Raw genomic sequence first — 27,898 nt, forward strand, 5'->3', positions numbered from 1 at the left:
TTACCAGGATGGACTTCTCTTTAGGCCTTTCATGTGGAGACAAAGGTTAAACCCCTAAAAAACCCCCAAACTGTCTTCAACAGAAGTTCGTCAACTCAAAAAATTTTGAACTTTGCAGTGAATACTTTTCCAAAACAATGAAAAAACCCCAAAGCTCTCTTTCAATCATATTGATAAAAAATCAATTTCAAAATAACAATACACAATACACAACACTGTTCATGAAGTGTTTTCTTTCTGAACATCCTATGTATTTTTCTGGTAATCTTCATTGTACCAGCTGGTGTTTCAGTATAATCTCATTTTTCATGCCTTAATTATACCTTATGGGTGCGTTTGCAACAGGCTTTGACTGACTCTTTAAAGGAACACAAAAAGTAGCTTTTAGAAGAAAGTAATTCTACAAAAATCAGTTGAAACTCTATTGGTAGGAAATACAGCAGCAACTTAAAACGCCTTAAGAAAGGAATCTTACTCATTAAATGCTGAATAAAAATAACTACAGTGCTTATGCCTCCAAGAGCTTTAAGTGATGGCTTTAAAAAAATGTAGTAAAAGCAAGATAAATCAGGATCCATGCAACTTTTATTTTAATAATTAGACAAATACAGGAAAATTTGCAATAATCTATCAAAACCATATCTTATCAAGAACCAGAAAGATGTTTAAAAAACATTCACATTTAATTCAAGTTATGTACAAACCAGTGTCTGTAAAAAAGAAAACAGCAAATGCTTTGAGTGTAAAATAATTCCATTCTAGTTTATTTCAACATTTCCAATGACCAAGTTACCACTGAGCTGCAACCACAGTGCAGACATGTTCCACAGTCTATTAAACTTGTTTCAACAGCATTGTCAGAAGTAATTTTTGAAATAAAGCATTTTGATAAGTTTTGTTGAACAGTACCATCAACCCAAAATTTCCTTCTGCATATTTAATCCTTGACTGCACTAAAGGCAGAAGAGTTGTCATCTACAGGTCCACAGTCCATGAATCTGTATGTCTATAGGTACAGATATCTATGTGTATATCCGAGAAGCACCAGCCTCCCATGCCTGAAGTAGCCTGTGTCTGCTTTGTACATTGAGATCAGCCATTTGTAGTGGAGCACAGCCCTTGATTTTTTTGGCTCAAAGAAGTCATCATCTACCCATCCAGAACTATTGTGAATGTGTTGCAGTATCAAATTCTTACACCTTCAGGATGCACCTTACACAGATGACACTTGAATTTGAGTGTGACCATAACAGCCATACACAGATACAACAGCACCCTAAGCCTTTTGCTGTAAAACCAACTTCCAGGAGTCTCTTTCTGGCCCTGGATTAAATCCTCCCATAAAAGGGAAAAAAATAGAGACAAATGAAGTGCCTGGAATTTAAGAAAACTATTATGCCTTCTCATTTATATATTGAATTGAATCTTAGCCAAAGAAGGAGACCTACTGATGTGAGTTGAATGGGGGGAGAAAGCTACTGTGATAGCCAGTTTCAAAGTATGACCACTGGAACAGCCACACAACAGCTACAAGTCCATCTGCCTGAGCACAGAAGGGATGAATCTACTCAGGTTACAGCATAGTTCTTTCAGAGCTATGCACTGTCATTAACATACTAATTTAATAATAATGGAAACTCTCTCAAAAAATGCAGACTACTTATGAGAAATCTTTCGGTTACAACAATCTAACCGAGGTGAATCCTCAACTTAGGTCGGTGTTTCAAGACAAAGTGACACAACCTTCACTCTTGTGTAGTAATAACCCAAATGCAAACGAAACCTATTGGCAACTAAACCGTATTTGGACCTACATTCTGAGATAATCCTTAGCTGCAAGATCTCATCTGAAACATAAGCTACCATGATTTGGCCTGAGAAGGCAAATCTAGAAAATTTCATCTGGTTTTTGAAGGTATACCTAAGACCTGGTAATAAACAATGTACTTTAACATACAGCTGCTTATAAAAGCAATTTCCCTTCTAAACTTATTTTGAGATTCCACACAAACTTGAACAGCTTCTGTGAATACAAATTTTCTAGTCTCCACCACCGTAACTCTACACTAGCTCAGAAATTAACACTTCAGAATAACAGAAGCAGCTCTGGGAAATGGAAGACTGGCAGTCCAGCAGTGGAAGGTTCTCAGCTCCTCCTTGGGTTGCACATTTAACATCCATTCAAGTACGTGAAAAGGCTTTTGTACATTTCTACACATTCTAAAGCAACTCTTAATGGAGCTGATGCTCCCCTGGTGCATGTTGAACCCGAAAAAGAAATAAGAGAGATGACGTCTGCATTTAAGTAACAACCCTCAACTGAGAGCCAGCTCAGATACATAAATGCCAGCAATGCCAACTCCTAGTGAACCTATTCTATACAATGGAACTATAACTGGGATGCCCAATAAAACACATGAGGGATTTTATTTTTTTAGATATAATGCTCAGGAAAAGAACAAGTTACAATGGTATAAAAACAACTCAAAGTCTTGTTAAAAAACCCCCCAAACACAAAAAACAATCAAAAAACGACAACAGAAATCTCTAAACCCCTCACCAACCAACCTGTTTTAAGTCAGACTTCATTGCATATGGAACAGTAATTTAAACTAGAAAACACAAACAAGTTTGACTTGAAAAGTCACTGTAAGCAATTTTGATATAGTTGGTTTATTAATGCTATCCACAATGAATCAGCACACAAATGAGATGAATGAAAGTACTTTAGATGAGACAAGACAATGTATTTAATGAAAATGTAAATGCTAACACTAGTTAACAAGTCATACTGGAAAAGACATACATTACACCAAGGACAACCAAAGAAAGGCTTTCTTAGTTTTAAAGCAGATTTATACATCACAGTCTTTCTTTCTTTACTAGGGCAATGGTTGGTGAGCATCTCTTATGTTTCAGTCCTATGAATCTACAGGCACTGAAACAAAACCCCAGGAAAAAAAGGTAAAACGAGCTAGTGTTAGGATTTTGACAGTTGCTCCACTTGGCAAGGACTCCAGTATCAAGATGCAAGTAAAATAGAATGTCCATCTACTCCCTATGGCTCCCAAGAAAAAACATTACTTGTACACAGTAAGAATTTATGGCAAAACCAACTTCATCTCACCCATCTAATTTCCAAGCAATTATTCATTATTCATAAATGAGTTCTTTCAAATGAGGAAGAAGAAATCAGAGTTTAGCAGTTTTAAGGTTTGAACAGACTCTTCTTATAAGAAGTTCAAAATCTCCTATCTTCTTTTCACTGATATTGAATTGTCTTTCATTTTGTCAATCACCAGTTCCTCACAAGAGAGGTAATTAAAGTGAAGAGGGTCACGAATTTTGCTCCTTAGTGACAGTAAGCAATCTCTCACCTAACTTAAGCATCCTCACCAATAAAGATACTGCACAAAAATATCCTTCCCAGCCTGAGGTGTTAGACAGCTTAGTGACCAATATTTTTATTGACCAGGTCAACAGAACTCTAAACCATGTTTTTGATGACCAAGGATTTCAGTGGTGCAATAGAAGAGCTCCTAATAGCACTTTGATCTCTAGATCTGGCAAGCTAAACTCCATCTGGGATTGCTGCAAACACCTACTTATTTCATAAGAATGTCAACAAAAAGGAACATCCACCAGTGATGCAGTACATGCTGTTAGTGACTATTTTCAAACATGGGGCTTGAAATGGTGTTCTAGCAAAATGATTTGCAAAAGCACAAAGAGTTAAGTCCCCAAACTGCTTTTTAATGTAGTTTATTAACCTTTTAGAATGGAGGATCCAAATTAGGGCCTTATGATCCTCTACTGCCAAATAATTCAGTCCAAGTCTAAGCAGCTAAATAAACAGGAGCAGGTGTAAGAAGGTGCACTCCATGCTTGAGAATGCCAAGTATTAAAACTGAGAAGAGGCTCTAGTTCCAGTGTGGGAAAAGAAAAAAACTTTTAGATTTACTAAACCAAATACACTCAGGCACAGAGGCTATGAAGTCATGGAGCACTCTTAGAGTGACAATACTTTCTCCCTTTGTCAAATTGCTACAAAGTCCTTTCCTGTTGCACACTCAGGGCTCCACTGTCAGAACATCACTGCTGAAGAAGTCCAGATTGGGCTCTCTCTCTTCAAGCAGTTACAGGGACAAGCTCCATGGGATTTGTCAGCTTCCTCTGTTAACATCAAGGAAGTCCTGAGCACCCTTAGCGCTGTGAAAACAATCAGCCTGTAGTAAGAGATCACACTGCTGGTGGAAGCATTAGCAATTTTCACACAGGTGGTCCTTACCAGAGATATGTATATCAGATGACCTCTGATATAACAGCACCTGGCTTAGACTGGCCGTCAGGAAGAAGCCACTTTCACACAGGAAAAATCATATGGTGCCCAGTGCAGCAGTTGCCTCAGGAAAAAACCAAACCAAAACCACCATCGGAGGAAGCTGTAATGATTCCGCCTTGGAACACTTCAGTCTCACTTGAGAACTGAGGGGAACCATTTCTCCTCCTCCCAGATTTGCTACAAATATCCATTTCAGAATCATGTCTGCTAGATATAAAATTGATGGAATGCTAGCTGGTCCATGAACGGTTGCACCAAGTTATCTGTTGCAAAGTAAAAAACTAGCCCAAAGGTTATGGAGATTGGAAGAGCTGGTAAGGCCTTCTTAAAGATGGCAAGAAGCAGAAGTGTAAGGCACAAACCCTGAGGGGAAGAAAAAAAAAAACAAAACACAAAAGACATAGGAAGAAATTAGGGAACTCTGACAAGCAAAAAATTATATAAAATACATATATGTATAAATATTAATGCTACAGGTTATGTTTTATGTCTTCCTAAATTAAAGGCTTTAGTGACAGATGTACAGCCAATGAAAATCACAGCTAAAGTCCTCACCAGTTTTCAGTCTGGTCACCCAATAAACAAGATCAAAGACAAAATGCAGCAGTTAAAACTTGTCCTTCATGAACATAAGAAACTATCCCTATTATAATTTTACATTATACTCACAATTAATATGGCTACAAAACATGCTAAAGTTGTATTCCAGTCCCCACTTGCTGTTGCAGAAGCTTTGCCAACAAGGACACTGTAGAAAATGAAGTCTCCCAAACCAAGCTTTACTCCTCCTGCAAAGTGAACATATGGCAGCCTTAAGTATCAGTCTACTAATATTACATGTCAGTAATTATCGAAGAATAATACATATTTACATTAACTATTAACAAGACTTGCTAAAAATAACATTTTATTTTCAGAATTAGTACCATTCCTGAATCAAGTGATAAACTCCTGTGAAACAAGATGGCTAAGAAAGACTACATTACTCCATTAATTCGCCCTTTAATTAGAATTTCCCTATTCTCCTATTTTCCTATAACTGCAGTATATACAAACTCAGATATCTGTAATTTTATTTGTGGAGGGGTATCCACTTTTGGTTGTCTTGTCATATTCAACAGAATATTAAAGAACAATTCCTTTGAACTGGCTGAGGGAGAGGGAAAAATAAATCCCTTGCACAAGATATATTATTTGCCAGTTAGAAACCTATAAACTGCAAAATATTCTACTGCCTTCCCAATTTTCCTAGGGAATTCTTATGCAGGTAGTTCTTAAAAGCACTTGTGTGTAAGTACAGAGCATATCACAAAGGCAAAAACTCAAGATACTTAGTCCAAGATGTGAGATTCGGGAAAATTCATTGTCTCTTATTCTTTTATATAGTAATTACCACTTTAGCAACAACTCTGGAAGCACAATACTCAATTATTTCTGCAAGCACTGTAAGATTTCCTGAATACCAGTTCATGTTCTGAGTGTTTAGTGTAAGAAGGGCCAGCATCAGGTGACCAGCTGTTTTCACCTGGCCTACTGATTACTTTCCCACCACACTACAGTCCAGCCCAATGCTCACTCTGGAGCTCCACGAGGAACTAAGAACATCAAAACATGGGTGGATGTTTGATTAATTATGAAGGCGGGGGGAGAGAGGAAAGGAAAAAAGGGAGAAAATGCACAAAAAGAAAAAGGTAACCCTACTCTCTTTCAACAGGCTCCAATAAAATGCCTAGAACAGTGCATTCATGAAAAGCTCTTAAGCACTAAAACACCCTTAAACTGCTGAAACAGGCCTTGGGTGCTCTAGACTTTAGTAAAATAATGCTGGCTGACAAGTCTGACTGGATCATTACTACTCACTGCTGGAATACAAGCAGGAGAAAATTATTAGCCTGGGCAGATGAGAGTTTCAGTTCAAAAATTAATTGAGAGAGCTTGATAGACTTTTTGCATCACAATGTTATTTTTTTAAGCTCTGGAAATTAAAAAGCATTTGCACTACGCTGAATTTGGACTTTTTTAGTAAGTGAATTTTAAAACTGTTCTGAAAGTAGAAGTCTCTGTATTTTTAAACAGAGGAGCACCTGATCATCAGAGGAAGCAGCTGCACCAGCTAAAATATGGCAGTATCACACGACAGGCACACCCTAATTTATTTAGAGCTTTGCATATCTAACAGCAGCTTGAACTCCAAGTGGAAATCATGAGTCTGTTAAAACAGGTATCTGAGCACTTATATCATACACTTTCCAAAGATATTTCACCTTAGCAAGATGCTGGACAAAACTAAGCAAGCCCATTGCATTCTGCATTCATTTCAGCCTCCAATCAGGTTTTAAATATTGCTTCCTACCAAGTGGATCACAGCAGTTTAATCTTGAGGCATAAAAAAACCTGTTAATGACTCCATTTGCAGGGCCTAAAATCCAAAAGAGGTGACACACAGCAGAACACTGCATGAAAAAGACAGAGGCTAATGCAACTGACCATGTAATGGTCTGAAAACAGCTTGTGCAACAAAAGTTTTGAGTCTGTGTATCAAACCAAAGAGCAATTTGGTCAATATTACTCAGCCCTGCAACAAAATGAAATACTATCAAAAAACACCATTATTCCTATGAGGCACATCAGTATTCATCAGGAGCAAGTGCATCGTTTCAGCTTGCTAATAGCTCACAGAATCCTGCATGTGTGCACTCAGGATGCCTGACTGACTAGCTTCAGATTTAGTAAGCTTTTCAGACACAGCAGCCCACACTCACGTTCTTCAGGGTCATCACTTGTTTGAGAGTTACTGGGTAGAGCCTGAACAGCAGCACGTGACTCAGGTGTTGATTCAATGGGTCCTATTCTGTTGTCCCTCTGTTGCTGCCATTCCTGACTAAAGCCACCATCATCTGCTTCAGCATCTTCATTCTGGGCCTGGCTTGCTGGAGCTCAAAGGAAGAAAGGCATTTAAGACTCCTCCAAAAATGTGCCTTCTAAAATATGAAAGTCTCTCCACATATAAGATCACAGAAGAACAAGATAGAATGAAGTATTCCATAATACTTAGCAACATCTAACACTAGCACATGCAATCACAAGACTTCCTCTCTTAGGATTTTAATATTTACTTAAACATTCAGGAGTCAATATACACTCTACAGTCACAGCACCTACATGCTGCACTCAAGTCCTAGTATTCAGGAGTACATCCACATGAAAGTGGAAGTTCTGTAGTGACCTAACAAAGATCACAATTTAAGGAATAAACTACCATCCAATATTTAATTAGCTTCTTTACTTGACATTGGCAGCTTAATTTTCCAGTGAAACAGAAAACTTTACTGAAAGCTTCAGAAACGGCACTCTGCTTTAGTAACACATATAAATAAACAAACTCCACGTTTTAAACACTATCTGCATAGCCAAAAGGGCTAGGCGTATTTCTGTCTAACATAAATATAAATGGGTTGGTACTATACTGTATCATCCCAGTTTGACAAGCAGTTGAGCTCAGTTGATGGTTTTATATGGAGTCATTTCAACACCAACATCCCAGTACCCAGAAAAATGAATGCAAGAACATTCACTGCACAATAAGTAAACAATATCTCAAGTCTTGACAGATCCATCATTCTTAATTAGGCCTCCATACTTTCACTCTTCTACAGCACCCAGGACTCTTAAAAAACTGAAAGACAAGTATCCATAAACATGTATTCCAATAAAGTGACAAAGGTTTGTCAAAGCAAAGCTCACCTTGTTTATCAAAAGCGGAGTTTTTGGACTTCCGCTGGGCTTCTGGATCTTCCTCAGCCATGTTCACAAGCCATATCATTGTTGCTATCAAAGAAATGCAAATCACAACAGCATAGCTAATTTTATCTTCAGATGTATGAAATTCTGAGATAGCATCAATCCATTATTTCTCATTTTTCATGGTTTTTTGGATACAACTATCTTTTCCAACAGGCAATTTTACTCTCATTAAAGTACAATAATATCTGGAACACAGCCAGTACCAGCAACAACACATTTACAAAAACTGGTGTATAAAATTTTATTTCTACTAGATTTTGAAAAAAAAGGCAACAGCTGTTGCCAGACAAATTATTTCTACATACAAGGCTCCCTCTGAAAATCAACAATTTCTTTACTTTTTTTCCTTAATCAGTTCTTTTATCTGCAAGTAAAAAGGTCTCTAAACACTGTTACAGAGTTCTGACAATTCAGAGGCAGTATCTACATCAAAGTTAATTGTTCTCTGCCTTCGCCATCACAAACAATCCTCCAATCTGGAGGTAACCAAATGTTGTTACATATAAAAGGTGTTTCTTAATTCAAGCTCTCAGTGTTAACCACTCCTCTCACAAAACAGAGTAACAGGCAGCTATGTCACATTTTATTGACGCTGTGCAAGTGTGACAGATAAAGAAAGTGCTCCTCTTTCTCCACTGTAAGCTTGTCCCTGAAGTGGCCAGTGTGCAGCACACTTCCTGCTTCCAAACACAGGCCTGTCTGGAGCACCAGCAGCATAATGGCTTCTGATTAGCCTCTTTCACTGTTATCCACGTGACTACAAGCAGCAACATGGAACTTCACAACAATGGAATTATGCACTAACTGATACACAGGTCACAACAGCAACTTTAATTCAATAGGTTATTTTTCACAACTGCAGGGAGAAACAATTTGCCAAAAAGGACAAGCCATTGAGAAAACAGTCACACAAACAAACCTCCTTCTAGTAATTTCTCACATTTCTTATACTAAGACACAGGTTATTTAAGGACTGAAAGCTGGTAAATATTTTCTGGAAACAATTGTTCCCTTTGAACAGGCTTAATTTACAGCCTAAGGACATAGTACTTTATCCAAAACAAGGTCTGTTACCATTCTTCCTGTTTGTGTTTTGGAACAAAACATGCTGGTTTTTATCTTGAAATGTCTCAGTCAGATGATGTTTCACATTTTTCAGTCAACAGTGAAACGAAAACTGAGGCCCAAGTGAACAGATCAAGAATTCAGCTGAAAAGCATCTTATTAAACCCAGACAAATGAGAAGATTGCTTCAGATGAGTGGGTGATTGCAAGCTTAAAGAATAGCAAAATGTACTTACAGGAGTAAATAAGTGCTGGAAAGAGAGTTTCGTTTCTCTCTTGAGCTGTCTCAACTAACATTCGAAGAGGACCTTTAGGACACAGGACAGCAATCAAATCTGGAAGAAAAAGCAAACAGATGAGACATCCCTACAGACATAGTTACGTTTCTTTTCTATAACACTTGGACAGATTTGAAGTAACAAAATTCACCCTGACTAAGGATTTTGAAGACTGCCATTGGCCACAATTCGATATCCTACAGCAATGCTTTTTAATATTCTCAGTTATGCAACCTATTTTACATATTACTGTAATATGCATACAAATTTTAAAACATTATATTCCCCACTTAAGATATTATGCAACTGGAAATGTACCTGTGTTTATATGCTGACATGTGAATAATTCAAGAAAGCTACTCTTCAACTACCATCTTAGAAATACCCAAGCTTGCCTTCTATTAGGAAAGATTTTTGTAATCTACGTTTAATACTAAAAGAAATTTTAAGACAACAGGGGAAGCCTACTTCTTGTGAAATAGGCATATTGGGATAGAGAGCTAACATTGCTACTGCCTTTTGCACTTGTCCACTCACCATATGTCTTTAAATTAATTTGAAACTCAATCTGACACTGAAAGGAACAGCTGACTAGTCAGGAGCTTTGTGCTGTTCAGAGCAGGCCTTCTGCACCTGAGCCAACTGCTCTGGCACCACTGCTGGTCCCACTCCAGTACAGAAAAAAACCCCACTCCTGGGGTTGCAGGCTTTGAAAATTTACATCCCCTTTACCCAAAACAACCATATCATGGTCTTGGAACTCGATCTCGAGTAATTTAGTTTTGCTATCACTCAATAAAGGCTGAATGCTTGAAGCACTCAGATTTGTTCCAGTTGCAGAAAGGGTGGAAATGGGGTGGGAGGATGGGAAGTTTTTCTTAATGTGCTTTGTGATCCATAAGCATACACACAAGGGACAATTTTCCTCTCCCTGAAGGAAGAGGACACTTAAGGAATACACTGATGAATCAGAGCTAATCAAATCTTATCAACCCCTGCACTTACATCTGGACAGATTCTCAGTCTTTATCATGATCAGTGACTATGAGAGCACACACTCAGCACACTTACATGCCTCCAAAAAAATTCAAATTAAGAGCACATCTTCACTTAACTGTAATGTTTTAATTATGTCTAAGTAACTGAATTTTAGTCTTGCCTGGAAATTAAATCAGTATTTAGGATACAGTGATCTTCTCACCAAGTGCTCAGTGCCCCCTAAAGCTTTATGGAAAAACTACAGCTAGGTCTCTCTCAGCCATCATTCTGAAAAAGAGCAGTACGCAACAACTACAATGAATAATAATAATAATAATAAAAAAAAGTCAATGAAGCAGATCTCACAACCATATCCTTCTACATATAAAATGACTTTGAGCAATGCAAACTGCTCTTAATCCTTCCTTCTTTCTCACTATATTACCAGGTATGGATCAGGTTGTTGCTTCTATGTTTACAAATATGAGCAACTCATAGGTTGGGCAAATCTATATTTGCATGGGACTGTACAGAAACAACAAGCTCCTAAATTCTGAATGTACAAGGGATTCCAAAGATTCTTGGGGAAAATGAGAAGCTGAAAGCTCTCCACTTTCATAAAAACCACCAAAATGGGTCTCTCTCAATTCTTCTCTCTTGAATTACTTCAGCTCTCCTCCTCAAAGAATCTAGAGAGTCCAGGAAACATGAAAGAAGATGGGATCATACAGTAATAGAGAGCCCAGCTGCAGAGAACTGATCTCAGTTTAGGACCATGATCTTATTTATTAAGTCTGTAATCACCTTATCTGCTGCTTTGGATGATACACACACACACACACTTTTTTTTAAGGTCTAGTCAGGTAAGTGGAAAAGTCAGGGAATAAAAGAAATTCCCACCACAGGATCTACAACTGTGCCTTGCTCCCAAACTTACCATAGACTGAAATGACAGCCAGGATAAGCCATGCAGTCCATTCAGGAAGGTACTTAATGAACACCAAGGCCATGAGAGCACTGATCATAATGAGATATGCCTGCTGGAGCCGAAGGGGACCCTTCCAATGGATACAAATCATTCCCACAACACCAAAGTTCCAGATCATGAGTGCCACTGTAATGTAGTCCATGGCAACATTATATGTCTTAAAAACCTCTCTAAAAAAAAGGAAAAGAATATAGATGGCATTTGCTTGAAACAATGGAAACAAAGTACAGGTGCAAACTTCACAATACCTTTTAAAAATTTTCATATTCAATATAGTGGCATAAATGTAAAATTCTTTCTCCAATTAATACTTAACTATTCTTCACAACAGGATGCATTTTGCCAGTACTTGCTTCACACCTACTCTTTTGCTTTTTCAAAAAATTTCGTTAAGGTTCTATTTCCTTCTCAACCAAAGCAGAAGCTGACAGGAAAGGACATTACTGCAAAATCAGTCATTTTGATTATGCTCATAACTTTTACAAATCAGAATAATCAGAACTTGTGAGGTTATAATGGACCTTTAAAGGCAGGCAAAGATCTCTACTAATATGCTGCCTGTAGAACGCTTTGATAACTTTAAAGGTACATGTTTATTCTATTATTCCCCATAAACACTGAAGTAAAAAGCTTTATTTTTGGATGAACTGTGTCCCTGTCACACCAAATACTATAAACTAATTAGGAACCTAAATAAGTAAAACCAAAATAGACAATGCCATCACCAAGTGACAGGTGATTTCTGCTGACTCAGGGAAGAAATGGCTGTGAAGGCTTTTTGCAGAATCTGCTGTTACCAGCTCATCAAGAACCCTAAGAACCCTATAATTTGCTAATATTTTCCTCCAGCAGACTTGCTGTCTGCAGCTGTCAGCTGACCTTCGAGATGTACAGTGTTAACAGGATGTCCCTTACTGTCCTCATGCACAACTGGTCTACACAACTGGTCCCTCACTCTCTGAACCTCTGGGAAAAGGAAGCCAGCACTGCTGTAAGGCAGCAGGGGCAGATGAAGGAACTGCCTTGTATTTCAAAAGCCATTGTCAGGGTTAGAGAAACTACTGACCACAAAAGGCATCACAGATCACTTTTAGCAAAAATAAGTGACTGAAGGGAAGACCACATTCTCCTTCCAGAGACCAAATTAAATAAGCTTCTTCAAAGAGAGGTGTTTGTCATCAAGTGGCATAAAAATATATAGAGTATAATAATTTCATGACATAACTCTAGTTACAAACCCTGAGGAGGCTGCTTATTTCAGACAATACTGAGTATTTTGGCCAAATTTTCTTGATGTCTGGACAAGAGCATGCTTCCAAATTTGAGAAGAAAAGCACTGAGTATATTTTGGTGAGATAGTAGATTCTTTTCAGCTGACTCCACCACTTCCATGCAAACAACCTTTGGATATACAGCTAACAAAGCCATGATGTAAACAACTGCCCTTGAGTCATATGTCAATGAAAAATTAGGTTATCAGAAGACATGTCAGCAGAACAAGCTCCTCCCAAGATATGCTTATTCTGATAAGCAAGATGTGCTTATTCTGGTGATGCATCCCAAGGACACACACACCATCTGTACCTAATCAGATGCATTATAAACTTATGAATCACTCTTTCTTCTATGTGTACTCTATCAGACTATACAAAACTAAAAATTTTATTGCAATAGCTTACTCACTATCATTCCTCTTAAGATTCAAGGCCTTGTTCTAAAATAAATACATACATAAAGTGATACATGAAAAAATAGCATATTAATGGTTTAGTTCACTTACCCCAGGTAGATGAATGAGAAAAAGAAAAGCAGCAAAAGTGAAGAAATGATAAGCCAACCATGGATCACCTGGAGAAGAAGATATCAATGCAGATGTTTTCAGACTTGTTATTTTAAATTTAGCATATATCAAAAGACTTTTAAGGTTATTTTTCCTTTTGTTTAAAGCAAGAAAATTATTTAAGATATCTCCCTCTTTGGTTCATGTTTATTATTTAAAGCAAGAAAATTATTTAAGATATCTCCCTCTTTGGTTGGTGCTACATTCATGTTTAGTCTATGCACATTGGTGCATTTCACTTTACACTTATGAATTTTAAGTGCTTTGTGAACTTTCAGTAGATGTTCTTCAGCTCTACTGAAAACTACTGTTTGTGTATTTTTAGACCATTTTGATACCAGTGGCATTATAACATAGCAGAATCATCCAGCATGAACACAGATGGAAAACATGATTCATTTTTGTGCTGCTCTGATTTCAAATAATTTTCAGAATGCAATTATAGAATTAAATGCTGGAACCCAGAAAAACCTTCAGTACTCATCTGCTGAAATGTCACTGATGAATGACTATATAAGAATTTTGATAATCTTTATCAGTCATCTACAGACACAATCCCTAATTTTGACATGAAAGCAGACTTACATGCCCAACAATTCAATAAAGAACAGTTCAGTGATGTACTCAGCAAGGCCACTCAAAGATTTAAACCTGGAAACAACAGGCACTTAAACTTTGCACTAACAGAAGTGCATTCTTCTGGTATTTATTGTGCAAAGTGAAAAAACCACGACTGAAGCCCCCTTTAACTCCAGTAATGTCTTAGTATCTCTTAACTGAAAATGAAGATATATTTGTTAAAGTCCCAGCACAGAATCTCTTTTATAAAACCTGACCCAGTATTAAAAGTAGACAACCCATCAGAAGCAATAATCTAGAAATCAAAGCTACATAAGGAATCCTGCTTACAACAGATACAATCAGTGGAAAATTACCTGGCTAAATTTGCTATATATGTACACCAGATTAAAGTATTCAGAAGCTGTTAAAAAAATGTGTTATCTCTTTGTCCTCTTCTTAAAGATGTGTAGTAGAACGCATCTGATGTTCTTAAAATATTTAGCAAAAATTAGCTTAAAAGTAAAGTGCATTTTTACAAAAACTAAAGGAATCACACTTTTGTGATGCAACCAGGACTTTCTGACTAATCAAGAATCCAGCCCTTACAGCTAGAAATTTAGTACATTGAGTCTAATTATACATTTTTCATATGCATTTTTAAAATTTTTGGCCATTTTTGAAACATTCACTCTCCTCCTTTACACTGCTTCTCAGAAGAGGTTCAGATTTAACTTTCAACCTAACGAAACCTGTCATTTAACTTCCTAATCTAACAGACTGGCTTTTGCTAGTATGTTCTCAAAAAGACATAAATTCCCACATGCAATAAGCACAGTGCCTGTAAAGATGCTGCAGGAAAACTGCCAAAGTATCTGTCTCAGTATTTAAACTCTCATCACTCACAGAGAGTGGGAGAAAGAACATTTCAGAGGTGAGTATCAGTATATATTGATTCAAGCAGAGCCAAATTTTTCCACAACTCGTAAAGCTACTAAGCAAGGACCTAACAAGAGTCATTTTATTCGTCTGTAAAATTAGTTGAAACTACTTTAAGAAAACAGCAGAGAAAGCTCTCTCATGACTTCTCTCTGAAGTCTTTGTATTTGTAATGTAAGCTCTTAAATTTCTATCATGTGAGAAAATAAAGTGAACAGTAGAGTTTCATCCTAAAAAAATAGTGAATGCTGACAGTGTCACACACCAAGGCTATAGTCCAGCAAACTTCTACACACACCTTGCATAAGTACTGTCAACAGAAGTAGAGGAGGGAGATTCAAGAGCAGATTAAGCTGGCATTTTACACACAGATGTTTGCTTTATTCTCAGTATGTATCTCATTTGCTACAGCATTTTCCAAATCACGGGTCTCTTTTCTTACAAGTGACATTTCCAGAGTACTTCTTGTAAGTTTTGCTCGCTGTTTTCCTAGCACGGTACCACAACAGGTTTTCTGCCTTCTCATTAAAGAATTTTCATTCTTTATTTAACAACAACTTTGATGCTAATTGATTGCTGGTATAAATTTGGCCTTACCTACTAAAACTTGAATAAAAATTAAGGATGAGCTGCAGGATGCAGAGAATTAAAATGAACTACAGCAGTCAGATTTTGGTTAGGCAGAGTGAAACAATGAAGAATGCAGAGAATAATAAATAAAAAAGAAAAAGCTAATCAAATACAATCCCCTTCAAAAATGTTGCTTCCAGTTAGATTGAGGAGCTAGAATCAGGATCATGCTTAACATATCAGGTACAAGACAACCACAGTAAACTAACAACAGTGAAGCTGAAGTAGTATTTCCTTTCTTCAAAAGAGTTTTCAGAAAAAATCTTGTGAGATAAGCAAATTATCACTACCAGATGAAGACTTAAGATTCTTTCATTATAAATTCCACTCCTCATAATCTGGACTACAATCTACATACAGAACTGCATGTAAAATAGAACTTTATTGCAGATAACTACATTTCACAGCATTCTGATATAGCAGCATAGAACTACTCTGATAGGAAATTTAAAAATAAGTTTATCATTTAGTGTAATTAGCATAAAATAGAACCACAGGAAATTTATGGTATGTAATAATTCAAATTTTTAGTAGAACAATTATTATTGTACAGAAAATGTGCTGTGCTTTAAAAGGTTAAGAAGGAAACCAGAAATGCAAAAAGCTTAGTAAAAACTAGTTGTTGCCTTCAGCTCCTGAGGAGAACCAAGTGGCTACTAAGGAACCTAGGTAAAGCACAGTAGTTGACTTCACCAGAATGAAGAGAATTGCCAGCTTAACAAGAACACTTTGTCAGTTCAGATGTAACATTACACTATGATAAAAGTGAAGGTCCATACGCCAAAAAACGTATTCCACAATGTATACAGAATCAGACAAAAATAATTTCCCCTGCCACTCCACAGATAATTTGTAAAGGGGTTTCACTCACAGACATGAAGACCGAAACCATTGTTTCCTCTCAAAAACAAAATGAAATGAAGCAAACCTTTGAATCCCACTATGTGTTTTACAACTGATTCAAGATCCTGGCTGCATACTGAGAAGCTTTATTAGGCTAAGCCTTGTCAAATGAATCATTAAGACCAAAACAAACCAGGAATTTTCTTGGACAACTCCTCCCATGCAGGTGGCACTGCAATTAATTATGCTAAGCCTGGGCTTGCCTAGATGATGTCATTACAAGAGTGAAGCCTTTCACAAAGAGCCTTAGAGTCTCTGTGTTTGCCACACAAATACTGCTTGGTGTGTGCAGCCACACACACTGATGGGAAGGTCTGTATTGGGGACATGGAGGGATAGGGGGCCCACAAAATAGGGCCAACTCTGTCCTTTGTATTTCTTGACCACAGCAAGATTTCAGTGCATGAAAAATTCAAAAGAATAGAAGCAATGCATTTCTAACTGACAGAACAGATGGCAGTGATAGCACTGGGCCTTTGCCCTGCTTTGTGCCAAAAGAACAGAAGCCACAAAATTGAAATGGTGAATTACATCACCAGTTCTGCTACTTTCACTCATTCCTCCTTCATAAGCCTTCGTTTTGTTCCATTCTCTAAATAATCTGTACTAATAAATCAAACTAGCACAACTACTTACCTTGTAGCACCTGTATTTGTAAAGCACAACCAGGAGGATGGTCATGACAATGATAACGCTGATCATGATGGCTGCATTTAGAATAGAATTCAGGGCTCTCTGTCCTACTGTCTCTGTCTCTTCTGTGAAAGGAGTGTAGATGCTACAAAAACAAAAAGTCAACTGAAATGACACTGAATGCACCAATGTTTTGGGTATGTGAGGCCAACATCCAACAAAATTGCAGTAATCTTTCAATTCAGAGCTGTTAAAGCACATCTATTTTCTACTAAGGCAAAACTTGAAAGGTGGCATATTATCATATTAGGCAAACTTGAATTCCTTAGAAGACCTGCCTCTCCTACATTCTTAGATTACTACTGCTTTCTGCTCTGTAAAGCAGATAAAGCCCACAGCAGCCCACAGTTGGATATTGCTGCTCCCATGCTGCGTGTTTCTTGCCACTCTCCCATTATACCACTCGTGTGCTGACCAGTGCAGTTGGAATTTCACCTACGGATTCACCATGAAAGGCTCCCCCTGTGATTTCAACAACACAATGTATGGGCTCAACTCACTCTTTTGTAAAGAAATACAATCTCCTGAGGCAACTACTTCATTGTGGGGTGGGAAGGAGAGACAGAGAGAAAACAATTTTCTTTTCTAATTGTAAAAAAAGTTATGACATGCTTATATTATACAAACATTTCAAAGCCAAACACACTCTGAATCATTTTGTCTCACAGTGGAACTGATCTTTAAGGTCTATTTTAACTCTTTAACATTCTGTGATTCTATGACTTGCTGCAGTTTCTGACAGGCTCAGTAGTCTTCCTTTGCCCCCTTTCTCTCAAATTAGCTTTCACTGGAATTGGGGTTTTTTTTGCCAACATTAATATTTTACCAAAATCCCAAAAACTTCTACAGAAACATCTGCCAGGAAAGTTTCTATAACTTCACCAGAAGTGAACCCCCTGAAGTTATACTCCCCTTGCATTTGAATTTCTTTATCAAACACCATGGGCAAACCAGAACATGGCATATAGACTACTTCATTTACAATACTAGTTTTGTTCTTTTTCCAAAACTCTTGTATTCTAGCATAGTACAAGGGAAATGGCTTTGGCTCAAGATGGTGTTTATTTTACAAATACCACACAGCATGATAAAGTATTAAAATGAGGACGAGGATTTGAATCAAGCAGTAACAACCAAGATATTACCCCCACTGGTCACCAGACAAATAACAAATGTCAACATTACCACAAAGAGAAGAGTCTGGTTCCTGGAAGGAATAAAACAAAACTATCTTTGGAGAAGGGAAAATGGTGCCAAGAGGAAATTCACTGCTTGAATCAGACCCCAAAAGAAATGGAAGCTTGAAGAAAATTATCTAAGTGCACTAAAAAGATAGGGGGAAATACTGATACATACAGCTGTCCATCCTTGCGTGTATAGAAGCTGACAGACTTGATAGTTGCAACAACAACCACCATGCAAAGCGTGACAGGCACAAACAGCATAATCACATGTTTTGCCCCATATTTCAGTGTTAGCTCTTCATCTTCTTCTTCATCTTGCTCCACCACCCGCTGAATGTTGTTTTGTGGCTGCCCATTGGTCTCAGACTCGGCATTGTCATTTCTTCTGCGCTCACTATTATCATGGCGACGTCTTTCACTGTTGTCATTCTGCAACACAAAAACCACTGTCCTCAGCAACTCTCTACTATCATGAGCTTAAGCTAAAGATGACCCTGAGGAGGAAACATGTAAGATAATATTTACTGCCAAGAACAGTTGCTACAGCAGGGATTTAAACAGGAGTAATTAACTGCATCAGAGTTATTAAAAGAATGGGAGCGCAGGGTCATGTTAGAAACATTTGCATTAAAAACATCAACAGTCAAAAGTAGGCAGGTGGCATCTAAGAGTCTTTCCTACAAACAGAATTTCAAAAGATTAATAAAGGAATCTCCCTTGATTCAAACTGCAGCTGGTAAAAGGATGCATGACAGTAAAATGCCTGTAACTTGACAAGAATAAGCTGTATTGACCCTTAAAAATAATGCCAAACATTTAGGATTCCCTCTCCATGAAAATCTCAAGAAAATGCCTCCTTCCTTTACTGTGTTACTTCCACTAGAGTATACTCAAGTAAAATATATATTAAAATGGATTTTCATGAGGTATGGTATTCTCATGTTTTTAGTAAAAATAACATAGAAATGATGATCAAACTCAGGTTATTTTCAGTCTTTAAACTTCTATTTGATCCCAAAGTTTCAGCATGAAAAGTTAAGCATGCAGATTTTCTTCTTTCCCAAGGAAACTACTGCCACATCCTTTCATTGATATTGAAGAAATTCCATCACTCTTATCACAAGTATGAAAGAGCTTCCTGTCCTTCCTACTGAAACATGAAGGGTGTAACACATGAAACATCAAGCATATAATTCAAACACCAAGACAGCGGTGAACTTCCAAAGGAAGCAAAAGCACAAACTGGGAACATCACCTATTAGCAAGTGATCAGACCTGCACTCCAAGCTCCTGGTATCACAAATCTTTTGCACCCTCTTCAAGAAGCACCATGAGCAGGGGGCATTCACCTTTTCTCCGTTGTGTGCACATACAGAGAGCACAACAGGAGCGTGATCTATGCTTTATCTTTTCTGGACTACAAAGAAATAAAATCATTACCAGACACTCTAAACAAGCACTAAAATGTGACAGTTGATACAGACCACTCATTTTTTTAGTGCATTACCATGTCCAAAATCAGTGCTGTACTGTTCACATTCAAGAGGTTTAATATAGGAGAAAAAAATATTTTTGATTCCTTACAAAATTAATCTCATTGCTTCTAAATTACTTCCTGCAGAACAGTTCTGTTTGACTAAGTGCACCAAAACAGCATTAGATTGAAATGTACAATAAACTGAAGGATGATACCTTTTGCAAGACCTTTGAAGTATCATTCAGTTTTCTTAAAATTGATCTGGACATAAGACAGGACACTGAAAATAACCTAATGATTTTTTCCTTAAGTATTCCTACTCAGGTAGTTTTTTCCTTAAATGTGCAATGTTGAAGTCTAATTACCTGACCTCAGTAGCATTTCTAAACATAACTACTGACTTGTATCTCATTAATTCACTGCAGTTTTTCAATAAATCAATAATAATTTTAGAGATTCTCTCTAAAGAATTTTCCCAGCCCCACCCTCAGAAAAGAGAAGACAGTAAGTACACTCAGAAACTCCTAGTGGGGTTTTTAAAAGCACTTAAGTAATTAAGGAGCACAAGTCCCTGGACTTCGAACTGTAAATACTGACATTGCTAAAACCCTGGTTGAAGCTTTACAACTTGCCAACTTATGAAAAATTTGCTTTTTACAAAGCAGTACAAAGTAATAATATGCACCAAATGCTCTGCCTATTCCTTCCTTTTTTTTGTGGTTCCTCAGGATCAAGCTCAGCAGGGTTTCAAGATCTGTCCTCTAAGAAAATCTGTTTCACTTTCCAATAAGGAATTGGAATGTAAGAGGAGAAAAAACCCCAAACTAAAATTGTTTGAATTAAACAATTAGAACTAGGACTCAACCAGGTTTTTAGAGTCACAGTTTTAACCTCAGTTTGAATTTAGTATCATTAATTTGAAATATGCACTGAAAAAGATGCTGGGATCAAAATTATTTCTTACTAAATGAAAAATTTATTATAAATCACTTGGCATTTTGCATAAAGTCCTCACATACAATTAGTGAAAATCAGATAGAAATGGGAATAAGGGAGAATGCAAATAAAGAGGTCATGTTTAATTAATCTGAAATGCTGGCTACAACTAAACCTCTTTCTGTACAGATTATAGCAGAAATGTAACATTTTTCACTTTGCTAGTAAAATACTCCATTTCTCTGAGTTTACAGCAAGACAACAATAAGCGTAACCATCTAAATTGCCTAAGATGATCATAAGTAACAATACACTGGAGATGAACAGAGCCTTGGAACTGCACAAGCAGAGCAGACCAAGCTCTTAGGTTTCTGCACACTTGCCGAACGTGTAGCTTTTTCTCTGCTGTAATAACAGTCTTGCATGAGGGAGCACTTACCCCATCTCTGGAACAGAAATATATTGAAATAAATTAAAAATCTACAGCTTCACAGAGCAAACACAAAAACACCCAAAGGAAAAGCCTGATCAACTAAGCACACCACTACAAAAACCTGTTATATCAAACAAATAGAAAAATGGAAGAAATTAGACCAATATGTATCATTTTACTCCCTTCACTACTTAGGAACAAAGATGTAATCAAAAAAGGCCTTTACATACTAAAACACAGTGCATGAAAACCAGATCAGCATCAAGAGTTACACAAGTTATTCTCTCATTTGCACTTAAAGATAGAAAATAAGCTGTCCTTTCAGGCTACTAAAGTGTAGCTAAATGTTACATGCGTGTGCCCCACTGCTTAAAAGAACAAAGTGCACTTATATCCTACCTGATCAGTATTAAACAGAGCAGAGGCCATGGACTCTTGCTGAAGTGGAAGCAAAGGAACAGACTCTTCACTTTCCTCAGACATAGTTAAAAGTGAAAACTCTGAAGCTAAAAAGTCAGTAACACCTGTTGTAACACCGTAAGCAAATGTAAGTTATGAACTACGCTTTCAGGCGAATAAACAATATCAATATCAAATGCTAGTGGTTTCTTTCCCTATCGGGAAAATAGTTAATAGCAAACCCAGACCAATGCCCCTGAACCAAGAGATAAAAACACAGCACATTTGATAAGAAGTTTTTAGCTATTAAATCCAGATTTATCCATCAGGAGCAGACCACCATGCCTGAGAGTGGGCATGGACTTCATCAGTTCTCACACACACTACCGATGTTATGCAGTGGCAGATACTGAACACTAGGTTGAACTCTTAGTGTGTGACTAGAAGAAGAGATGGCAAATTATAGCACTTTGGGATTTCACACGCTGACTTGTTAGCCACAGAAGCTAGTATACTTAAGCAGGAAAGGACTTTTGTAGGTGTGTACAAAAACAAAGTAGATGTGTCAAGGGGAGAAACAACATTATAACTTAGTATCAAAACTACAGTTACTTAAACACGGAAAGGAAAGGCACAAGTGGCAGTTATTCATCCGTACAGTGTGTTAGTGAGAAGAACATAGAACCCTTTGCTGGTAAGGAGCACCACCAAGTTATCTGTAAGGATGGTGAGCCCACAGCTTACTACTGAGCTCTGCCTTTTTAATCCGGCAGAAGTTTTCAATAACAATTAATCTTTCACCTGTCCAAGAGGAAAAGAAACCTTTTTCATTTCCTCTGAAGTAAAAGGAGAAGGGATGCAGTAGGAAAGTTCCCACTCTTCTAATTTTTCAAATGTTTTATATTTTTATTGATAAGCATGATGCTTATCTGAGCATTTTTCAAAATCCTATTTAAACTGCTGATTGTACAGAAGACTTGAAGCAGGAATCAGAACATTCTCTTGAATTATTGCTATAGACACAATTACAAGTGGCCCAGCCTCACAAAAGCATTTCTGTGCCACAAGGAAACCTGATATTCAAGAGCTATAGCAGGAACAAGGAACAGTGTAACAAGTCTAAGAACCTGAGCACCACACCCAAGTAGATAATCTAAACCTGATTTTTCCAAAATACATATGGTACAATGGTATAGTTTTAGCAACAAGTATGAGCTTAGGTCTTTCAAACCAATCATATAAACTTCAGGTTTTGAGTTCCTCCTCCCCCAAAACCTCAAGAACCAGGAGAGCACCTTCAAAATTATTCACAAGTAAGACAAGACAGAGCTGTTCTTCCTGCATAGGAACAGTCCTCCAGCAATAGCACTAACAAAACCCAGGCTTCAAGCTCTACCTAGACTAAAATTAACTCTGTGACTGAGAAACCTGTGAACCAAGCAGACCACAGCCAGGCAGATCATGAGAGCTCACTAAATATTGTAAATGTCAGTGTTTGATACCAGAGTGTCTCACCCCTTTTTTTTTTTTTCCCTTGATAGCTTGGTCACTCCAACACCACTTTAAACTGGGGGAGGTCTTATTTGAGAGGTCTTATCTCTAGTTTAGAACATCAGATATTCTGCAGCATATTTCTTTTGGCACTGCTTATCACCACAACAGTTCAGAAAGATAAAATGTACCCCAACAAACTATTTATTCATCCCCATTTAACTGCTAGCAGGTACTAGAATTGTTTGTTACATACGGTGTTGCTGAGGTGGGTATCAGGGAAGTTTTCTGTCAGCTGCCCATGCTGAAACTGGGGTAAATGTGCAGACAGCTCTGTCATTGGGACAGTCCTCTGGGAATCGCTTATTTCCACACAAAATGGACCTTTCTTCTTGAGATGCTGAAAGGAAAGAGATGTGTAAAAAACCTTTGTTCTTAACACAAACAGGTTTTCCCTCCCCTTCCTACTCCAGTTTCTGGAGTTCACATATAACAAAGACAACCATTCTGTATTTAACCACAATACCAAACTATCACATCTACTAAGGTCATAATAGGGATTTTCCAGCACAAAAATAAGGGCCTCTAAGTGTTATCAAATTAGTTCATCAGCTACAGAAATCTGTCAGCAACAAACTAATAATTTACACAGTTCTTCATTCCTTATTGTGCAATAAATGAGAAGCATTGCTCAGGGCACAACTTCCATGTTTTATCTCAGCAGAGCACAATTGCTCCAAGTTGTTCTGTTTTGGATTGCTGATAAATTTAACAGTAATTTTCAAGGATGACTGAGTTACAGTTGACTATCCAAAATCTAGACATTTCCTTAACACTGTGATGCTACAAAAGTGACCTGGTGCTACACAAGACAGTATTTCAGCTGAGCCTCAAGAACTAACATGCATTCAGTTCCCTTTATGTACCAGCTACATCTACATGCCACATGTATATAACACCTTTATATGGTCTTCCTGGAGAAATTCAGATGAGAAAATTGTCCTACGCGAACTATATGTTCCATAACAAAAGAAGCTACAGCAATACAAGGGAAAGAGGAAGTTTTACTAACCTAAATAAATTTCAGGAAAAAGCCCAATGATTTTAAGAGAAAATGAGCCGGCCTAGATAAATCACAGGCTTGGTCACATAAAAAATAAATAATGAATACACCTCAAGGGTGGAGTGCCAGTCCATCCCAAGTGGCTCCTCCCTTGTGTGAATTCCAGCACTCACCAGAACTCTTTACAGTAATTTTATTCACTAAAATGGAAGAAAACAAATCCAGGAAAAAAAACCCCAAAAATATTTTTCTGCTGCTTTAGTATGATCAGTTAATGCATTGAGAGATCTTGAAAAATTCTTACGACAGAGGACATCACAAAAGAAAGCCTCTCACTTTTGGCAGCAACAAGATACAAGTGCTGCAAGACAGCATCGTACTGTAAGAGAGAACTAAGCCTATTTTCATAAACAGAACAGAAGCTGTTTCTCTATTTACAAATAAATATGTACCTAACAAGACCAAGGCACAGTGCTTACTAACTTTAGCAGCTAACTTAGTGAAGAGGCAATAGGAAGCCATACCAATTTAACAAGTCTACTGGGAGCATGCAACCTGTTGGAAAAAGAAAGTAAATGTAGTATTCACTAGAATAGCTCCCTTCCACATGTGCCATTAAAAATAGGGCACATCTAATTTATAATGTAATTTAAATGTAAGATCAGATGATGAAAATAAGTATTAATTAAACTGCTCCTATTTTTAAAATTTTACTCCAATTCTTTGGTTGGGCTACAGAATAAAGCCAATGTAGTTTTAAGGCTGCTACTGGTAGTATTTCTCAGTAACAGGGCAACCACAATGAAAAAAAAAAAGAAAATTTTCAACCAGATGTGGACTATCAGAATGAGATTTTTCACACAGCAGCATGTTAAAATTTTAATTAAATTAGTGAAGAGAAAACCAAAACGAAACACCAACCACAAAATCCTGCTTATAGACTGGTAAAGAAAGTCAGAACAAATCCACCAAACAAAAAGCCCTCAGCTACTGATAAGCTGAGAGAATCAGAAGACAGGGAAGCGTGACTGATGGAAGAGTTGCACCAAGTTTGAATGACAGACCTCAAAATTGATAGTTTGTTAAAACAGTTTGTTTTGAAAATAGATTCAGGACATGTTCCCAAACAACTTTATTTTATATTCCTAAATAAATAAAATTTTAATTTGAAACGTAACTATGAATGAATGAAATTTATAAATGAACTGTGTATATACAGACACAAACTGAAACTTTGCTTGTTTTACCTGAAAAGGGACTCACCAAGACATTTTTTTTTTTCCTAATGAAGCTGTTAATGTTAAAATAGCCTGTCTAAAAAAGTTCTTCCTTGCTTCCTTTGGCTTTCCTAGGTCAGAACAACAGGAGTTACAACTGTCGCTGTCATGCGCTTACATTTAGCCTAATAAACAGAGGTGACACGCCAAGTAAGCTGCTCGCAGAAGAGAAAGCAAAGCAAGTATCGATCAGACAAGCGCGGCGCGGTTAACCTGTGCGTTCCCCTTCAAGTGAGCAGCAAGAAGCAGCTGCCACCGCTCTGGGGGCACCCCCGTCCTCAGCCCTGCCTCGGGCCGGAGTAGCCCCGGCACAGCGGTCCCAGCCCCGGGGAGGCCTCCGCGGCGCTGAGGCTGCGGTCAGGCCCCGGCCCGACCCCGCTCGGCGTCAGCCGCGGGCCAAGCCCGGCGCTCTGGGCAGCAGGAGAGCGGCAGGGACCCTCCCCGGCCCGTGGGCGTGTGCCGCAGGGCTCGCCCGAACAGCGGGCCCGGCCCGTCCCGTCCCCGGTGGCGCAGCGCGCCGGCCCCCCAGCGTCGCCCGGCCCTCTGAGCGCCGCGCCCTCCCTCGCCCCGCCGGGGCCCCCGCCGACAGACGGACCTGCACGGCAGCCCTGCCCGGCGCTCCGCCACCGGCTCCTCGCCGCCCGCAGCCGGCCCGCTCGCTTCCGGCCCGCGCCCCGCCCTGCCGCCACCTCACTTCCGACGGGCGCTGAGGAGCCGCCCCGGCCGGGGCCCCGCCGCACCGGCCCCGGCAAGGGGCGCACGGGGCAGCGCCTCGCAAAGAACACGCTGGGTGAGAGCTGTCCGTCAGCGAGGGCTGGGAACCCAGACACGCGGTGGGAACTGAGGACAGGCAGCGATCGGGAGAGGCTGGCTGGACAGCAGAGTGAACACTCGCTGAGTCCAGCCGCGAGGAATCGTGCCAAGGAAATGCAGCTCGACCTTTTTAACCTGGTGCCAGATAAAGACAGGCTTTATGAGAAAATACACTTCTCGGCTCTTTTGAATACAAGTCATACATATAGCAGTAACCCTTTTTTAAAATGGTCCCGCAAAAATGGCGTTAAGTAAGTAACTTAAGGGGACATTTATATTTCAAAATAAGAACAGTATTAAAAGTCAACGTGGTATTTTTTCAAGAAGTTCACCTATGACTGGTTGGTCGAAAAAACAAAAAAGTCAATTCTATATTTGAAACTTACCTTGCTATCCATATTTGAAGTATCATCCACAATGCCTTTTCAAGTGCATGATCAATTGGGTCAGTAACATATTGCAAATGCTATGATACATAGAACCACTCAATATAAAAAATGTAAAATCTGAGGGGCCATGCAATTCTGCATGTTTAGAACAATGTTGTATTTCAGTATTTGACTACACTACAGGAAAACCTGCGCTACAATTAAGTGGGACAGAACTATTGCACCTAAAAGTTTTGATGTAAGTATTGCAATGCAAACTGACTTTCAATAGCTCACAGAAATACGAAATGCATTTAGAAGAAGCCATTTTTAGACTGAAAGTGATGTCTAACCATAAATAAAACTACGTGTAGTTTAAGAAGGAGAAACAGCCAAACAAAAAACTCAACCAACCAAACATGGGCATATGGCTGTACCAAACTATTTTCTATTATTAGTATCAGTTTGATCTACAATAAAATGTCTATTAAACAATACCTTATACTGCTCACACTGGATGAATGTATACTAATTTTTAATTCTGTACTCAACATTCCTACACCAGATAATGTACAGAATATGAAAAAGCGTGACTCAATTGTAATATAAACCCAACAGCTTGCAGGTTTCAGCATATCCACTTTCCAAAATACTACTCCTGCAAGCAGCCATCTAGCAACCCTGTTTAATAAGAACATGAAAGGTCTAATTCCCTCTCAGTAATAGGAAAGCATTAGTGGTAAGACACAGGAATTCATTAAGAAGCTAAACTCACTGTTTAGGGCCTTTCCCCTGCCCACATTTAGAGCCATGACCATCTAGCTAGATCATTATTTTTAGTACAGGTTCCTGCCTAAAGAGAAGAAAACAGCTACGATTAAAAAGACCAAATCAGCAGGTGAGCAGGTTAAATACTCTCAGAACAAAATAAGACTCTCACCAACTTAGAATATAAATATATATATTTCTTGGTAATGGATCTTACTTGCTCCTTGTTTCCCATTTCTTTTCAGTGCATATTAATGAAGAAAAATGATACTTTGATGTTGCATTGACATATTCCAAACACTGAAATGTAGTTACACAAAATGCTTATCAGGAGAGTAAGAGCATGTTATGTCAAGTTTTAAAACCTTATTCCACTGTAAGGTCCAGATAAACAAGTACATCCAGTTCTGTTGTGTAAATACTGGTATTTTTTCATTACACAGTGTGTGGAACTTCTGGAACTTTCCCTCACAGTATGAGTTGTACTATGGCTTAATGTGCTGAGTACCTGGTGGCAACATCTGTACTTTACTCATGTATCCCATTCTGATCACTCTCTTGATCTGTATCTAACCTAACAGAGAGTATTAAATCATACATGCAGACAGTGAAGTGTGGTAATATTGGCAAAAAAGGCTTTCTCTGCCCCAGATTTTCCATATTTATCTTGA

At 38.2% G+C, this 27,898-nt stretch overlaps 1 protein-coding gene across 5 annotated transcripts; it reads right to left on the reverse strand.

Moving 5' to 3' along the window:
* Positions 1-567: 567 nt before the first annotated feature.
* On the reverse strand, positions 568-25,938 carry PSEN1 (presenilin 1). 5 transcript variants are annotated; one of them, XM_063159169.1, is made up of 12 exons: positions 25,874-25,938; positions 23,195-23,338; positions 21,448-21,486; positions 18,375-18,631; positions 16,962-17,103; positions 13,236-13,303; positions 11,405-11,625; positions 9,448-9,546; positions 8,087-8,170; positions 7,105-7,278; positions 5,012-5,130; positions 568-4,705 (listed from the first exon to the last, which is right to left on the reverse strand). In XM_063159169.1, exons 2-12 carry the CDS (start codon positions 23,276-23,278, stop codon positions 4,550-4,552), a joined length of 1,443 nt encoding a protein of 480 aa, XP_063015239.1. In that variant the 5' UTR covers positions 23,279-23,338; positions 25,874-25,938; the 3' UTR covers positions 568-4,549. The 5 variants fall into 5 exon arrangements, with proteins under 5 accessions (XP_063015239.1, XP_063015236.1, XP_063015238.1 ...); XM_063159166.1 differs by lacking the exon at positions 21,448-21,486; XM_063159168.1 differs by lacking the exon at positions 25,874-25,938 and having other exon boundaries at positions 7,105-7,272; positions 21,448-21,572; positions 23,195-23,334.
* Positions 25,939-27,898: the final 1,960 nt, after the last annotated feature.

This window comes from Melospiza melodia, chromosome 6, assembly GCF_035770615.1.
Source record: "Melospiza melodia melodia isolate bMelMel2 chromosome 6, bMelMel2.pri, whole genome shotgun sequence".
NCBI lineage: Eukaryota > Metazoa > Chordata > Aves > Passeriformes > Passerellidae > Melospiza > Melospiza melodia.